Genomic DNA, 19,830 nt, shown 5'->3' with positions numbered 1-19,830 from the left:
GATGATTTAACTTAATATAAAAGGGTAAAGCCTTTTTCATGTGGCAAATGGTTAACTAAAGTAGTTCTTTCCTGAAGTGACGAGCAATAATCTTAAATTGTGGTTAGTTTTCTTACATAAAATTGATATCAGTACTCTGTAGTGGGTATTTTATCATGTTCATCGGAAATGTGCGTTTAATATTATATTATCTTGTGAAGGAAGTAATCATCCTTATTCAGTTCAAGTCAGTGGACTTTCATAATAAGAGCAAGAGTTAAATAAAAGCATTGTTTTAACAGATATTATATATATATATATATATATATATATATATATATATATATATATATATATATATATATATATATATATATATATATATATATATATATATATATATATAAAGCACTAAAAATGACAAACGACACGAACAATAGAAATTGTCAAATTTTCGGGACGCCCTGTCCCTTCCTCAGGACAAAGAAAAAAAAAAGTTAAGAAGTCATAAAAACAAAGGAAATAGAAAAACAAAAACGGCTAGCACTACTACTAAACTACCAAACACTATTTATTTACAATGTTACATGTTGAATTTTATAATCAGTTGTAAAGAAATAAATCCGGACCGCTATGAAATACGTCCGGTCTCTCGGGTGTACTCTGGTGAAGTCTTTGTTTTTATGACTTTTCATATATATATATATATATATATATATATATATATATATATATATATATATATATATATATATATATATATATATATATATATATTATATAAAATCCAATAAAATGTCTCAGTGGTCAGAATAAAACACTTAAAGGCCTTTCATTCTATCTTCAGTCAGAAGCTTTACAAAATGTAATTATGTATAAAAAAAAAAAAAAAAAAAAAAAAAAAAAAACGGTGAGCAGTGCACGTCGGGGAATCGGTTTTCGGACAAGAAGGTCCTTTAAGGATCTTGACATAACACCAAGACATTTGTCAATCCATCTATTTTGGAAAAGATGGCATATTTTATATACTAGTACCAATAAGGAAAATGATCAATTCACAAATAAGAATAATAAATTTTGTCTAGTGTATATATATGAGAGAGGGAGAGAGAGAGGAACGTACATTGATATTTTCTAGCTTACGTATTTGCACCATTAAAGAAAGAAAGAAAAACAATGAAATAATAAAAACCTGTGACGGATTTCTATATTTATTCATAGTTATTTAAATATTCATATCATTCAAACTGAGTTTGTTCTTTCTTCAACATATATAAACCTGCATATTTCATATTAAAAACTCAATTGAAAATAATACTGTAAGATCAAAATGTAAGTGACAAAGAGATTCTGATAATTTCCAATCATTGCTACCAGAAATACTGTATAGTATCATTCACGCTATTCATTGAATCATCGATATCTCTTCATTAGCATTAATAGAGGACCTCAATGTTTTGTAGTTGGATATGGAATTTAATTCACGAGTGGGACGGGATTTTTTTGATATTTTCACGCACTCGGGAAAATATTTTAAAAAATCCTATCTCACAAGTGAAATAAATTCCGTATCCAAATTCAAAGCATTGAATTTTCTGTTTTGCATTTTCTTTGATTATTCCTTTGTTTTTGTCTTTTCGTAGCACAGTGTCATAGGCTGTGACGTCATATTTGAGCAGTTGAGATGTCATGGCTTAGCAATTATGAGACAGAAAACATTGTAGCATGGGTTTTAGCAACATATTTTGGAAGACATTGGCAGTTTTAGTCTCTATAAAGACGGTTTAGTTACTATAATTATCTTATGACAGGCCAGAAATTATTTTTTACTTACTTTGATATCCTTTCACACTGTGAGAGAATATCACTTTGTTATCTTTCATTCTTTGAGAGAATATCACTTTTATTCAATAAATAAATCACAGTATTTCGCTGTTGAAAATGTAATAAAAGATATAGTTCTTTTCTTTGTTCTAAGCTGTAAACAGATGTGAGAATACAAAACAGTACATGAATACCTTTACAGGAATGATTTGCAATTTAAAAAAACACATAAAATATTACGAACAATAACAGTCATGTGGGAAATCTACAAATGCATAAAAATAAAAATATTAAGAATTGAAATTAAAAAAAAACGAACAAAAGCAAAATGCAAAACACTCGCCGAGTTTAACCCGTCTGGTCAACCCAAGCGTGGCATGTACAGTTCCAGTAGCGTACAATGGCAAATATTTATTTAACGCTTATACACAGTTCAACGACTGTAAAATAATGTTGACACTTTTCAAAAACTTACATTTATAATTTAAAAAATTAAAAATACTCACTTCAGCATAAAAATGATGATATATATTCAACTAATATTTCAAAATGAATAAATAATGCCCATATCAGCCACTTTCAAAACATCCCTTAACAACTCACCATTTTTTTTTTAAACATCCCTTAACAACTTTTCACTATCTATACAATTTTGTTACCTCTTTTTTTTCTAAATTCAACGATCCTAAAGTAAAACTCGTTTAGTACGAACATTGATATAGCGAAATCACGGATATAGCGAAGTTTTTTGGGGGGTCCCAAGCAACATTCTTAACAATTCTTTGTGAAATTTTAGCGAACTGATTTTGAGTCTTGTAGAAATTAAAAATAATGAAATTTACATCTTTTATTACGAATTTTCATAGATCTCAAAATCTGATACTTTGAACTGACTTTATTTTCGGCAAGTATTTGTATATAAAATTCAATGCATAATAAATCCTTAGTTACCCAAGGTATGTCTTGAAATAATTGCTTCCCTAACATATTCGATAGATATACTTGAGAGAAAACGTGTATATTGCGAATTCGTTATACCAACTTATACGAATTCGTTATACGGATATAACGAATTACGGATATAGCGAATCAAATTCACAGGTCCCCAGGACTTCGCTATAACCGAGTTTTACTTTATAAATAAACTTTTAATTGAAACACTTAAACTCGATTAAGAATATATAAGATGAACAAAAAATTCTGCAATCAGTCAGTTTGTTGTTAAAAAAAAAAAAAAAAAAAAAAAAAAAAAAAAAAAAAACGCAACAGCTCGTGCCTGTAGCAGCAGCATCACATTGGAAACCTGTACGTCATGTCCGGTTATGATATAGTTATGACGTAGAACTTTTCTTGGAAATTTCAGATATTACGAGTTAAGCCGTCGTGCTTCCTTGTCCATCCGGGATACTCAAACCATTACTCATATCTGAGTCATCTGGTATAAGCTTCTCAGTGTCAGTTGTGCCTATCTTGCTGTTAAAGAATAACATTGTTTATTATATTTACATTTATGTACACAAGTGCATATTCTTCTTTAATTAGTAAATCAGTGGAGTATATAGAGGATATTCAATGTTTTTTAGTTGGATATGGAATTTATTTCACAAGTGGGACAGGCTTTTTTGATATTTTCACGAGTGCGAAGAGGGTAAACTAGTTCGCGGCAATTAATTTTCGCGATCAAGCCTTTTTTTTGATCTGTTGTTAATAGAAAGAGAGGCTTTAAGGACCGGTTCGCGGCGAGAAATATTCGCGATGACGAGGCTCTCGCGAACCTCGTGAAAATTTCTCGCACGCGAATAAAAGCTGGTTTACAGTACTCAAGCATCTACTCAATATCTAGTCATAGAGTATTTGTAAGTAGAACCAGAATGAATCTTTAACAAAGTAGGATTGTAGATGACGATGATAAAAGGTCTAGTTACCAGTATCAAATTAGCAACAAAAATGCGCGACGTTTCAGTCCCACAAATGGTTTTCTCGCCATTTGTGGGTCCATTATATATCCAAAAGTTTATCATACTGTTTGTAAATGATAATGTTTTTAAATTTAATGAAAGTATTAATAACAGGTGAATAATTTTAATAGTTAATAATATGGCTTTTTAAATTAAAATTAAAAAAAAATAAAACAATCAAAACCGATTTGCCCGAGCATTTTTTGAGTTGATGTATAATTTTTAGATATGCGACCTTTAATTTTGTATTTTGTCCTTTAGATTAAATATGATATTTCACTAAGAATTCGAGTACATCGATAAAGAAAATCAATTGTATACAAATATAATTCTCTTGCATTCCAAATGTACAAGGATAATCAGAAGGGTTTAGGAATAAATTTTAATAAATTGAATCTATCGGCACTTTTTGTGTGGATGAAAGGTCTTGATTGATTGATTCATTGTTGTTTAAAGCCCATTGCGAGATCTTTCACTCGTATCAGACGTTAAAAATTCACCTTTTTTTTTTTTGGCACTTAAAGCATTAAGCATATAAGGGATTTTTTTTAAGCGTGACACTCGAGCTCAATTGCCGTGGTTTTATCAGAAAAACCCTTAACTTTTATTTCAATAATGCGGAGCACTTGGAGAAGAAACATTTACTATCTATTTTAGAAAATTATACGAAGTTTTGTTGAATTGGTATAAATGCTGCATTAGAGCTGTATTATATAATGATCATCGTCATGTACTTCGTGTCTTTACATGTACTGTAAACGTCTTTTTAATTCCAATATTTCACAATGTTGGTTAATTTCCCGGTGGATTTAATTTCACGGACACTAAATGTGTCATTATTAGATATTTGTAATTAAAACAAAATATCCCTTGAAATCAAAGCTAAAGTGAACTATTTAATACTATTTTAGGAAACTTTAAACAGCCGTTTTATTAACCTGGTGTTTCCAAATGATTGTCATTGATTAAAAATTTTACTCGTTTGAAAAAAAATGAATACAGTTTTTATGCTGTGTGGAATGTTGTTGTATTTGATATGATATAAAAATTAGGGATGTCAATTTTGTCAATAATTCATATTCGAATATTCAATGAAAAATTCGAATAAATTCGTATATTCGATGAAATAAATAAAATCTGGTTTATTTTAAATATGTATCATCCTACTCTCATGAAAGGTTTAGTGTAGGTATTCTTATATTGGAAGTAAAATTATGTGAAGGCTTTTGTAGGTGTACAATAAGGAATTCCATTTGATATTTGTCAATGTTTGAAATAAGTACATGTAATTGATTTAAATGTAGAAAAAAATGATTTTAACAAATTTAATAATTTAATAAATTTATAGTAGCTCAAACTGAGGAACCAGTCGTCTTACCAAAGGCAGGATAGTCGTATACTGTTTAGATTTCAATACGAGTAATCAATTACAATTATCAGCCTAAGAAGAGATATGATAATTAATCTTTGATAAAATATTTAAAAAAAATAAAAACAATTATTTCCATAGACAATTTTCCTTGGTAATTGATTAATTGACCGATAATGAATATAAAATTCAGGATTATGTACAACCCGAGATAATCAAGTAATTTACACATTTATTCTGAAATTGAACCCTTTACAATATTACATGTAATTAAAGACTAATTCTATCAGACACTCATTCAATGATCAATTAAATTTATTTTGATAAGTATACTCTTCACGCCTTTTAGACATTCTAAGAAGGTTTTCAGGTAATCAAAATTTATTAATCACAGTACTTCTTTTTAAGAAATCTGTAAAACACCGAATATTCGAATCTTAAATTTATATTCGAATATCAACTCATCGAATGAATATTCGAATGTTCGAATATTCGTTGACATCCCTAATAAAAATACAACATTGATAATAAATCAATAATATTCACGATGACATAATGTTCGCGGAAAATCCTTACATCGCAAACATAGTGAAATTAAAACCATCGCGATGTATTCTACTTTTACAGTACATCATCTAGAGCCACCCACCCCAACCCGTCCCTTCCGCAATGCTTATCCAGAAGTCCTCCTATGCCACTGAAGATTTGAGTCTTTTAAAGAATCTTTATTAAATAGTGCAAATGCATGTGCACCTCCCATGTTTCGTTTTGGTCTGACAGATATTGACGGTTTCCCATAGGAAAATATGGACACTACCATTCTTTTTCTACCATTGGGGTACCCATCTCTTATTGCCATTGTGCACCTCCTATTTTTCGTTTTCGTCTTGATGGGACAGATATTTGGGGTTTCCAATACCAAAACATGGACACTGCTATTCTTTCTTTACCATTGAGGATACCAGTCCTTATTCACAACTCCTCCAATATCACTGAATTAAATTTAATGAACTTTTTAATGAATCTTTCTTACACAGTCCAATTGTACCTGTCTTATGTTCTGATCCGACAGATATTTGAGATTTCCGATGCAAAAATGGACTTTACCATTATACTCAGATGCGAGTGTATCATTTTGTGAGCTCAGTGTTCACATGTACAGTACCTCTAGTTTATTTTATGTGCATCATCCCTCTGATCTTATACATTTTTCTTTAACCTTTTAAAATCATTTCTCCAAAAGAAATCTTATGTTTAACAAGGTTTGATCCTGAATATTTTAAGTCTTGAGAATTTTTTGTCAAGTATATTTTTAGCATCTACACACATAGCTTAATTAAAAATGAAAATAAAAAAATATAGGTCAGTATACTTTTTTGGCACTACGGTACATTTAATATGAACTTTTTGCACTGAAATCGTGTTTTAATCATAAATCACATCTTCGAAGTTTCCCTCCAATATGTTTAATCCAAATTAATCATTGGACAAAATATAGAATCATTCTATCTTGAAAAAGACACATTAAAATTGCGACATAGAAGTTTCAAATTGCTTCGCATAATCAATTACTTGTCCTTTCTGCACTCACATAATGTCATTTTTCTGGCATTAAAAATTCAACAAGAAAATTATTTCAAAGTCTTAATCTATTGCTGACTTTCAGCAGATTGATCAAAGTTATCTTACATATTCAGACAAGATAATCAAAAGTGGGGGTCTATGATGTAAATTTTCGAATATTACTATAACAAATGTTAATTTTATGTTAAAATTGGCTCAATTTTTTTCCTGGAGTTTTAGAATATATTTGTCACAATATGATGATAGAATTCATAAAATTAATTAAATAGATATTTCAGAAGCAGCATAAAAACATTTCACAGAGCAAATTACAAATGTTGCATGTGTAACTAGCACGGAAAAATAGGAATTTTAAAATTAAAAGTACCGTAAATACTTCAAAAGGAAAACTGATCATTTTCATCTAATAATTCTTCCACCACAAGATACAGTTCCCGGCTTAATTCTATTTGTATGGAATTTCATCGCGTTTTTTTTTTCATTGAATATAGTTTCATTTGCATTGTTGAATCTTAATTGAATGTAAGAACTTAAATATGATGCAGAGTTTTAGAAATAAAGGTCCAGAGAAAAATCTGCTCAAAAGCTCAGGATCGAACCTCCAAGTTAAGTAAAATGTTCCTCATTTTAAATTAATATACCTTAAGACACAAAATGTGACAGAAATGGTTTTAACTTTCCAATTTTATGAAGGAAAAAGGTCACTTTTGCCCGTTAAAATTACCTCGTTTTTCAGAGGGTCTATGGACCTTAATAGGGCTGAATGTTCATGGCCATTTTTAGTCTATTTAAATCTTCTTGTAAAGAAGAGCTATGAGTAAAAATAGGAAATGGCACCTAATCCCAGGGGATGCTTACTCCTCCATGGCACCTGATCCCACCTCTGATGTTTTAGAGGTCCGTATTTGCACTGATCCCGATTTGCATTGCTTCAAATGAATTTTGAACTTGAATACTGTTCGTTATCTCCATATTTCATAAAACATTAAAGCTGTAACAAAGTTCATGGCTAAAAAGTCATATGAATTTTCATATTTTAGGCTTATCTGTTGGGTATACTTTATTGACCACCCAGCCCCCTTTAACAATTATTTTCCTCAAATGTTTCCCTGTATTGTCCACTAAGTGTGCTAAATTTTCAATTTTACCTCCATTTGTCAATACATTTCCATCAGTAGAGGGACGTCCCGTCTCCGATATGATTAAATAAAATACAATTGAAAGTCGGAAAAACGAACAAATAGTTTACAACTGTTTATGTTTCTGAAATGAATATAAAGCATGAGAAATACGGCAGTGATATACATACATCCTTCGGATTTCATTTATCTACATTACACTCAAATCATACACAACCTTATACATTCCTTAGAAATTACTTAAGAATTTAAAAGTGTATATTACTACATAAATATCTAATTACTCAATACTTCATACTGTATTTCTTTACACATTTACACAAATATATCCCATTACAAGACATAGCAATGTTTCATATCCATATACAAACAAATGTGTTTCAAACAAAGCTATAGTCATTCACAATTACAGATACAAAAGAAAGGCTGGAATGAAGAATACAATTATTATGGCAAAAGAAATGTTAAATACAGCGATAAATAAAGCAGTATTGATATCTGTAAATACAAAGTACACTGTCCCGCACAACCCTTACTAGGCCTGTTTGACGATTTACGTAACAAATATTTAATAACATTTTGAATAATCATTATTTTGAGCAAGCCTATGAAGGATATAATTGCAAAAGACTCAACCTGACCGACGTAATTGAAATAATTTGCCCTTTTTCCAGCTAAGTCTTAAAGTCCTTAAGATACATTTCTGTAAGGTAGAATGGAACAATTCTAAAGAGAGATAGTCAACTTTCCTTACATATTAAATATTTTTGTTACAGCTATACGGACGATTATATTACTATAGTTCAAAACATATAAGTCGTAATTTATAAATTTAATTTTATAAGAATAATAATATACTCAATTTTATAGCTATAAATTACTCTTTCTCATCCTCTAAATGCTCTTGTTTTAGTACTGTGTTAATTATTTATATTTTTGTAAGAGACTGCAACTCTATAATAATCTCTCAAGAAAACTATATCTTAAAACAAAACAAAAGACATGAAATAGTCACAGCTAAAATATGTTACACGTACTAATACCACAGATCTGTAATTCGAAAGCCATTGATAGAATAAGAAATGCCTCTTATTTAAACCCCTCTGAAGACGGGTTAGTAGCAAAACCATTTCAAACAAATAATATACACTGTCATGCATTTGACATTACTTCAACTTATACTAAGATACATTATACACGAAGATGTGGACCAGTAATGTCCGTGAATGTATGCTGCAGTAGTCGAACGATTAGTAAAGCTTACAGAATAACTAACATACATTGCGTCATCACATTTCATTCCAAACATCACCTGCATGGACTGCTGTTTTTGATAGGTATATTTTTAAACCACAAAAATTTTAAAGTCTTGGAATTATTTCACATGACACTGAAAGGAAAGTGCTAAAAAGAACCAAATGAAGTTTGCAAAAAGAAACTGCCTGCGCAAAAATTGAGAAGACTTTTCCAAGAGCATTGTGAAAGAACATTTACTACAAGGTTGACTTTAATCAATTTTTTTTCTCCTATGATTCAAGAATAGCAATCATGTAGGACAAAGACATAGGTGTTGACTAAATAACAATTAAGCAACATCATATATATAGTAAAATCGTGCAGTAATTGATCATTCACAACCAATAAAGCCCAGAGAAAAGAGACTGAGTATGCTGATGTATAAATTAAGGTCATCCTGACCTGGATTCTGGTTCTGATACTTCCTTTGATTCTGGATCTGCCGCCATGTCTGTGATATCAATGAACACTGTTACTAAAATTATCTTTAACATAAGAAAAAGTTAAACAAAACAAAAATGAATTAACTCAAAATTACTAGAAGACTATAACAGCAGTCTGATACTTTTCAGGGTTATGCATGCAATGTAAACGATTGTAGAATAACGAAAACCTTTCCTAGGAACTGTCATTCTGTAAAAAAAAAAAAACTCAAAAATTATTGTCAGCATCTTCAGCATTACCATCTTAATGATGCCTACAGTGAACCCAAGAGTCAAACTGTCAGTCCTAAATATCTATCTGTCACATACATAAAGCTGTCAATTTTTACATGGCACTTGATATGTTAAAGCATTTCCACAACATTGATCAGCACACCTTACTTTGTAGACGACAACCATTTGTAAACATATATAAAAAAAATTTGTATGTAATTTACAATGTGTCAATTTTTTTTCAGGAGTCTTCTTTTTTCTTGGTTTTATTAACTACAGCATAATCAGGGATTTCACTATCCTCAGATTTAGCTGAATCTCCTAAAAGTGGTTCTTTTTGAGAAGTTTTTCTAGATTTATCTATTTTAGCATAGTCAGGAATGTCTTCCTCAGTCTTGGCTTCTTCATCTCTCTGACTTGAAGGCTCTTCCTTAGAAATTAAACTAGTGCCTTCAGTCACTTTTTCATCATCATCATCCTCTATATCATCATAGTCCATGCCAGTAGGTTTAACCACAGGACTCACTGGGATATCTGATGGTTTACTAGTGGGGGCTTCTACCACTGGACCAGACCCTAAATCACGACCTGCCTTAAGATCCAAATCTTCCATTAGCTTATCTAACCCACCCCAATCTGGTTCTTCACCTTTATTTATTTCAAAACTAGGCTCCTCCTCTTCCTCCTTCTCCTTCTCTTTTTCTTTCTCTTCCTCCTCTGGTGGAGATACAAAAGTTGACATTATTGGCTTTTCATCATTTGCTTCATCATTCACTGTAACAAAAGTTGCTTGATGTAGATTGTCAAAATCATCTTCTTCCTCCGGTTTTCCTTTGCCTGCTTTCCGCTCTTCCATTTGAACTTTGTATTTTCTCTTAAAGAATCCTTTCTACAATAAAAGTGACCACGACAATAATTAGTTAAACATGAGTACAGCAAACATTAACAAAATAGCATTTAACAGTGTTAATTAATGCTCTACATTTTAGTTCATACACAAAACAAAAATTTTTGATTTGCTGCATTTAAAGCTATAGCAAATCGCAAATTCCTGTAATGAAATCGAAAAAGAGGAATTTTCAAGACTCTTTTGTTGGTTATGTTATGACAAAATTTATAATAACATTATTAAAACATTTGTAATTTTAAAATTTTATCTTACCTTCCACAGAACAAAGATGATAACACCCAAAATGATGACAGCAATAATAATAGGTACTACAATCGCCCAGATAGGTACGTCCTCCTCAACAGGTTTACTGGGCAGAATTTTAGTCACCACTCTCACCTACCAAATAAAAGAATACATTAAATTTTGGCCATCACTCTTACTTATCAAATAAAAGAGTACAGTAATTTAAACATATTTTGCTGACACATTTTAGTGAGTGCTATAGTTGAATACCTCTCAACAATATGTATAAGATTTGATAAAAATATCTTGCATAGTTTCGTTGAAACTGAGCTAAACACAAATTTCTTAAAAGTGAGGTCAAGGTCATAGGAAAGGTCAAGGTCAAAAAAGGTTGATGCAATTGAATAGCCCTCAACAATATGTATCAGCATACATATAAATACCTTGATAAGTTTCTTTGAAACTGAGCTAAATGCAAATTGTGACAGAAGGACTGACAAAAGGATGGAAAGACGGAAATGATAAACACTATATCCTTGGCCATATTCATGGTGGGGCATAACAATGGTTGATAATCTTTTTGATTATGTGATTCCAAAAAGCAACAATTATACTCACATTGCAATACACATAATTATGTACATACGTATATGTGTCATGATTATAAGGTTGAAAACCATCAGATTTTCTAGATATTGAAAAGCCAAAAGACAAATTTAAAAAAAAGTTAATTATCGTTATTGAATTTCATCAAGATCAACAAAATGGATTGCACATTTTATTTGAATACAATATTACGATGGTTTATGTGCGGGTATGTCTAACCAAAAGGATTGTGTAATTTATGAGAGACTTTCAAAATAAAATTTCATAGTCTTTTACATTTCTGTACGCAAATAGCCATATCAATATAAAAAGTCAGCTATGATATAGAACTTTTGGGTACCATTTTCAACTATGATCTTAATTTTGCCACTACCATATTAAAAAATGAAAATATTTATTGCAAGACCAGGTAATTTTAACGTTGTAGATTTGATGCTCATCTCCCACTGGCATTCCTCAATTCAATCTTCCTTTTTGTAATGTTAAATGAAGAACAGAAATTAGTTAAGGAGAAAAGTTAAACTTTCACAAATGGTTTTGAAAAAAAAATAGGATATCGAAACATTAATTTGACAGTGGTTCATGCAGATTTAATTTTCATTTATCTGAATTTCCATACATATTTACAATTTATACATATTAATGTGTACTACATGTAATTATATATGCAATTCTCTGTCATAAGAATTATTAATGAAATGCAATTATAAGAATAAACACAAAATGCATCCTTCTTGGAATTATGAGAGTACAGATGGCTGATCACGTGCGTATTTACATACTAGTATTTACATTAAAACTCTCTAGTTTAAGATATGGAATTTCCCTAATACTACTTACTACGCAAGTCTCATTCTAAAAAAGAAATTAGCCTTTCAAATTATTTTCAGAAAGATTTTTAAAAAGAAATAAAAATAAATCTGAAGACATTGTGGAGAGAAAAATTTTTTCTTTCCTAAAAGATTAAAGCTTTACAAATGCACAGAATCATTAGCTTTCTATTTCATAAAAATTAAGCACTGAGTATCTCACTTCAGTTATCTTTGTTAACAGAAACATTGTAGCTACATTTATAATTTTCTATTCTTACAGTAACAATTTGCAATTTCGCATTGTCATATGATCATTGTTCTTCGATGTTAAAGATAAATTAGAGTAATACAACATAAACATATATGCATGATGTTACACTTTAAATTTTTTTAAAAATTATTCATTCACTTTCTATATTTCAATACATAGAAATAACATGAAATAAAAAAAGACATATTTGAGAGTAAATTTATGAAATAAAAGTTTATTAAATTAGGGGTACTTTGTAAAATTCATTTTCTTTCATAATTTTACATTAAAATCATTAAGATGAGGATATGTGACACTATACTTTTAGATACTCACTGTGCAATTAGGGATCTAAAATAGTTTAAATTTGTAAATGATTCATATCACTTTTGCTATAATCCAAAGTTCCAAGATCCACGACTCTTCTCAGTGTGTGTGTGTTTTTTTTTATTATTAAATTAAATTTATTATATCGAGATAAAACATCTAAGTTTATATCCTTGACACAGCAAAATAAAATTATGAAGCAGCATGGTGTTGGACAAAAGCAGTTAAATGAATTAAGCAACACTTTTTCTAAATGAACAAAAAAAATTCTGGTAGAGAATTGGAAGTCCTTTATCTAACACAACCAGTTTTCTACCATTCCATACATACCAAGCCACCTCCTTGCCCCTGTAAATTGACTGCGGGGTTATTCGTCTGTGGTAGAAATGTAGTAACAATGGGAACATCTGGTATAACATTCCCTGTTTGATCCTGTTAATAAAATAATGTATTCCTGTAGCAAACTAGAATGTCTGGCTGTTATTATTATAATATTGTAACTCCATAACAAAAAATAATATCAAATCATCATGTAATATATCATATTGTATTTCTACAGCAACCAAAAATGTCTGATCCTGTAAATACATGCACAATACTGTAACTCCAAAACAATAAAAATCAGATCCTGTATATACATGTACAATATTGTAAATCCACATCAACAAGTAATATCAGATCCTGTAAATATAATACTGTAATTCTATAGCAATTAACCTAGAATATCTGATTCTGTAAATACAATATTGTAACCCCATAACAACAAATAATATCATATACAATGTTCTATAAATACAGTAATCCACAATTTCTGATCCTACTGATACAATACATATACTTCAGAGCAACTATAAAAGTTTCCCACAGACTTTTTAAATCAAAGTTATAAGATAAAACAAATATATCAAACAAAGAAATGGAATTTTGAGTCTCTAAAAATAATAGGAAATAGGAAAAAAAACTTTCAAATTGGTATTTTATGACAAATCTGGCATACATATTAAAGATAGCAATTTTATTCTTAGTCACATTGTTTCATGTTCAAAGAATCTTTGGTGGACACTATTAGAATACTTTATGGGTAAAATATGCTTTAATTAAGGCTATTTGTCTAAAAAAAAAAGTTTATTTATACATGTATAACTTAAGTCATATAAAGCATATATCTGTAACAACAAAGGTTACATGAATTTTGCAAGTCATCCTTGGAGACAACTTTCCTTAAATTCCTTGTAAAATTTTGGTCCACTTAAGAAGCGATATATGTGTTCTGTTATCAATATTATCAGAGAGATTATATACTGCCATGGTAGCGGGATGTACTATCAAAAGGCATTCCATACTACAACATATATTTATTAAAAACGTTACAACATTAGACTTTCAGGCATAATTTCATAAAAATTTATTCCTATTAATTAGAATGTGAAGTATTAAGTATTGTTTTCCATTTGCCACTGACCAAAACCTAGAATGATGGGGGGAAAAAAACAGAGAGACAAGCAAGACAAATAAAATTGATGCAAAGCATCAAATCAGCCGCAAAAAAAATTAAGCATTTCAAAAAGTACTTTCATTCAAGGAAAGCACAAGATATTCGAAGCTGAAAGAGGGATAGTTTTTATTTCAGACTGTTTTAAAGAAAAATAAAATTACCAGTAATAAATAGAAATTTTAGTACATTTGTTCATCAAAATTGATTCATAGATTTAATAAAGGCAGTGATAAATGATAAGAATTTCTTGTCAACAAGACGTAGGCTTATTTATATTCAGATCGCAAGATGAACCACATGCTGATACCCTGGATCTTTGTCATGTGATGATGCCTATGATTTCTGCAGAGTAGGCTATGCTGCACGGCGCAGTGAAAATGTAGAAAAAATCCTTGTGTCATTCGCAGCTGTAGCACATTCAAAACAATTTTTACTTGTTGAACAACTTTTTAATTTTTATTCATCATGCACTTTTACCACTTAATTATTATCTGGAAAATCATAATGATTTGCGTATATATCTTACACACTCCTTGGTTGGGGAGTACCTATTGTAAACTCTTCTTTTATAATCTTAAATTAATATTTTCTGAAGAGAAATGAAATTGAAATATAATAACAACTGTTACAATTAAGACTTATTTTAAAGCAAATTTTCAAAATATTTCACTCATGATTTTATACGTTATCACTAAAGAATTATTTTACTGAACTAATAGAGAAATAACGTCTGATTTCCCCGCGTACACTTTCAAACACAACCACAAATAGACCGGCCGCTGCTGAGGCAGATAATAAAAAAAAATACTTCCATCCCCCTTCAAAAAGGGGTGCTTCATTTAACTTTTTCCTTTAAATATTAACTAGAAAAAAAATGTGAAACACTCTCCTAACAAATAATGTTAATTTACAGAATAAATATTTAAACAAATAAACGAGGATTATTTTATAAATGCAGGTGTATAAACATATTCAATAAGCAATGCAAAGAACAATTTTCTTCTACCAATGCAAAATATATCTTAAAATATTCATAGTAATACTTCAAATCTTTTTTATTACTGCAGTACATCAATTTTTATTTATCAGATTTTTATATTATATATTGTTACAGTGATATATTTTACTTTTGAGAGCTGTGGATCTTTTCACAAAAAATCTTACGACATATTTTTATCTTAAGTGAAAACTTATGATAAAAATCGTTAATTTTCACAAAAATTCTTAAGAAATTCTTAAGTGCAAAACCGGTCGTAACTTTACGAGAGCCCCAACCCTCTCTTAAGTATTTTAAAACAGATTTAATTGTAAAAATATAACCACAAAAACCAAAATACACATTAAATTGAACTTTTTTAAGAAACTTCCATTAATATTTTATATTCTTATCACAATCAATGTCGAAAAATTAAATGAAATACACTACAAAATATTTATGATTTAAGTTTCACTTAAGATTTTCGTATGACCTACTTTTACGTCAGACTTGTGATTGTGACGTCAGATTTTAAACTTCCCTGCTTCACAAACGATTGCATTCGATATTTGTAGTCAGTAATGTTTGTTATGCTGACATATGTTGAAAACTAAGTTTTATTTTTATTTTCACCCATTGATTTAAAGATAATAAAACATATTGAAGTCGTTGCTAGGGATGAAATCTGTCGTAAGTAAAATCTTAAGTTCAATCTGCTACGAATGCGTTTGTGAAACGCACTTAAGATTTGTCGTAAGAGATTCTTAAGTTAAAATCCTATGCAAAAACTTAAGATTTTTTGTGAAAAGGTCTACTGGTCAACACAGAATATAGGATATGAACTTAACAAGATTTTTTTTTTCATTGCCCATTACAGATGGAGTTAAATTATTGTGTGGTGACTGAAATCAAACATGTACCAAGCATTTAACTTGGTTTATTTATAATGGTATTCAGATTGAAAAGTATATTTGGATACGAGATTTACAGGAATATTGCAGAAATTCAAAAGAACTTATTTTTGAGTATAGTATCAAAATTATGATGATTTAATACATATCTCTTCATTTACTTACTTCACAAGAGGAATCTATAACATAATTCTAAGGAAACAAAGCACATTTATGTTACATTTTGGTTGAAATATAAATTCACATCCTCTGAATGGAAAATTACCTCTATTTATGAGTAAAATGGATGGTTATTTGTGTTTGTATATCTTTTAATTTTAAAAATGTAATTAACAAATTTAAGGGGAAAATTAAAATTGCGTCCTTGGACCACAGAGAAGAAATCAACTTCTCAAGAAAATCCAGGAAAGGCTTTAATCAAGAGAGGAAACATTAAACATAGGAAAAAGAAACTTTGCATGCTCAGTTTTTCTTTTTGGACAAAATTAATTGAAAATTTTACCATATTCATACAGACCCTGAAACGTGCTACTACCCCACACGCACGCTGCACGAACGGTACACGCTCGCTACACGGTTTGCACGAAACGCTGCACGGTTTACACGAAACGCTACACGGTTTGCACGAAACACTACACGGTTTACACGAAACGCTTTGCACGAAAGGCTGCACGGTTTACACGAAAGCCTGCACGAAACGCTTTGTACACGTTTCTCACACGCTTTGTACACGATTCTCGCACGCTTTGGCCTCGATCTGGATTTTCTATTCGGAATCTCTCGGACTTTATTTCAACTATTACGGATTAATCAAAGATTAGTTAAGAATTGCAATCATTCAGATTAAGTTTAAATTAAAACTCGCTACACCAGTACTATATTAACAGATAAAATACTCAATGTTCAGTTGTAATTAATACATACATGTAGTTGTCAGTGAGTATGTGACCCGCCCGGTGAAATACTTATTATCGTCTGTGTACAAAGCTTTTTTTACTAGACTCTAAATTACGCACTAAAAAAAATATCATATTTGTAATTCATAATCTTTCACAGCATTTAATGTTTTTCCAATTATAGTTTGATATTAAATAGTCTTTTTATTACTAACAAATAAACTCAGTTATTGATTTGAAAAAAAAATGATTCAATTGCGTATGATTTCTGTAAACGGATTGATTTTCTTTTCCCTTTTTAATTATTGATTGATTTATACATTTTTTGATTTAGTAAAAAAAAAAATAATTTCATTTGATAAAATTAGGTTCTGTTAATAATTTGCAAAGGTAATATATAAACTGCATCTAACAGGAACATTGTGCAGGAAAAGGGGGGGGGTTAGATTACGGAGATCTTACTGTTGTATCTTCAAATCTGTACATGACTAAATATAACGGGCACTTGTTTCAGTAAGTATACCATAGGGGGAAAAATATTATAGAAACAAGTGCCCGTTCTAAGAAAAAAAAAGGATATCCATATCTGTAGCGGAACCCGATACATGTAATTCATTAAATGCACTTTATTCAAAATGGTAAATGGTAAATATATCGTTTCATTACAGAGTTAAACTTTATTTAATCTTTTAAATTTTTTATGGTAGAAAAGCCGGGGGATAAGTATTGTAATTATTTAGTTCTCTTTTGAGGCATTGGTTTATCAAATAAAAACAATATTATACCCACCACCTTTTAAAATCCTTCATTTCAAACCGCGTCTAGACAAAAAAAAAACAAAAAAAAAATCAGTAATTTATGTAATCAATAATCACCGCTACCATTCAATATATATGTATACATGTCCAATGTCCTAAAAACTAAAAAAAAAATATGCTCTAGAACAGCGTGATTAATAAAACAACTAATATACATGTACGACTATTCAGGATTTATTTTATTTACGAATGCACTGGCAAATTAATTCACTGTTTACAGACAATCGGATAAATTTATGAAATAAAATCCACGGGTATTTATCTATACCCATTACATACTAATAAAACCGTTTAATTCACAAATTAAAAATCAATCGTTATTGTCGGTTGTCATCTTATCTATGATTGACAAGAGATACTTGGAGAACAAGTTTTCAGTCCCGGCACGCGGAAGCCGTGATTGCTGTTGTAAATGACCTTGATCACAGTCGTAAGAAAAGTGTTGAAAGTGTAAAGAAAATTACAATATTTTTAAGGGGTGCATCGGGCGCACCCCGAAAAAAGCATAAAAGCATTAGATTATTTTAAAAAAGAAAATCATTAATAAAACTTGTTAACAACAAAAACTCAGTATTTTCATTTGATCACCCCCCCCCCCTCCCGGAAATATTTAACCCTGTATTTGTCGATGCTTGTGAATTACAATTCATTTATATGACTATTATTAATAAACCAATTTTTTGCATAAAAAAACTATAAATGACTCATCGTTCCAAAATAATTTGCATCACAATCTTGTAATATAAGAAAATTATGTTCTTTTATAAAGAAAATAAATTAACTGTGCTCCCCGGCCTAGAATTCCAATATTTCACATTTATAGCAACACACTAAATTTTGCATTTTATTTTTCACGCCTGCCATATTTATCTATTATTTTGTATGAATCACCGATATGTTTTTGTAATCCCACATCCCATAATTTGTAGAATGTTGAAGAGATTCGAATAAATGAATGAAAAGGACAAGACCGGATTTCTAATGAATTTTCTTTTAAAAAATGTTCAGTATTGCTCCCTTAAAAAATGTATTGAATCAAATACCTTAAAATTTATGTGCATATAATTAATTACTTTTAACACATTTTCTGTCCATCTTTATTGAAATAAAAAAAAAAGAAAGAAAATCAAACAAATATGTAATACATTACCGAGTAATTTTATTTTGTTGTTTCCGTATTATTTCACTCTTAAAATACCACTGGTATGATATATCCGAATAATATTAGTCACAAACAACACAGAATGACATGTTGATCCATCAATAGCCATCTTTAAAATAAGAAGACTTCCGAATGAATCCTACACGTTTCTCACACGATTCTTGCACGAAAGTCGCACGTTTCACACACGGTTCTTACACGAAAGTCGCACGTTTCTCACACGCTTCTCGCACGCTCGCTACACGGTTTGCACGAAACGCTTTGGAGCTTACACGAAACGCTGCACGGTTTACACGAAACGCTACATGGTTTGCACGAAACGCTGCACGGTTTACACGAAACGCTACACGGTTTGCACGAAACGAAAAGCGCACGAAAGTCACACGCTTTTTTGGGGTAGTAACACGTTTCAGGGTCTGTATGAAAATTCACATGCAAATATTTTGTCATCTAAAAAGAAATATTAAGGAGAATTCATTTGTATAATAAATCCTGTCGAGGTTTTCTTGAAAAAAAAAAGCAAATGATATTTTTTCATGTGCATAATTGAGTTATCTTTCTTTTTCAACTTGTAATAACAATCATACTAATCCTTAGAAACATATAAGCAGGAATACTAAACTGCACCTGTTCTTGT

General features: G+C 30.2%; 1 protein-coding gene across 4 annotated transcripts in view; it reads right to left on the bottom strand.

The window, feature by feature from the left end:
* Positions 1-3,042: 3,042 nt before the first annotated feature.
* Positions 3,043-19,830, bottom strand: part of LOC133194081 (integrin alpha-4-like) — a 40,801-nt gene continuing 24,013 nt past the window's right edge. For 2 of the 4 annotated variants that reach the window (XM_061330035.1, XM_061330034.1), the window contains exons 20-22: positions 13,266-13,367; positions 10,968-11,093; positions 7,954-10,694 (exon numbers count right to left, since the gene is read on the bottom strand). In XM_061330035.1, the coding sequence (XP_061186019.1) occupies positions 10,047-10,694; positions 10,968-11,093; positions 13,266-13,367 (876 nt within the window). In that variant the 3' untranslated portion in view covers positions 7,954-10,046. Of the gene's footprint in view, positions 3,277-7,953; positions 10,695-10,967; positions 11,094-13,265; positions 13,368-19,830 lie in introns of those variants that run through there. The other 2 variants (XM_061330036.1, XM_061330037.1) reach the window with 2 other exon arrangements.

Source organism: Saccostrea echinata, unplaced genomic scaffold (assembly GCF_033153115.1).
Source record: "Saccostrea echinata isolate AGI-Se365-2 ecotype Australia unplaced genomic scaffold, CSIRO_AGI_Sech_v1 ptg000028l, whole genome shotgun sequence".
Classification (NCBI taxonomy): Eukaryota; Metazoa; Mollusca; class Bivalvia; order Ostreida; family Ostreidae; genus Saccostrea; species Saccostrea echinata.
Note: the sequence above shows the minus strand (reverse complement) of the source record. Positions and strands in the feature narration are given on the sequence as shown.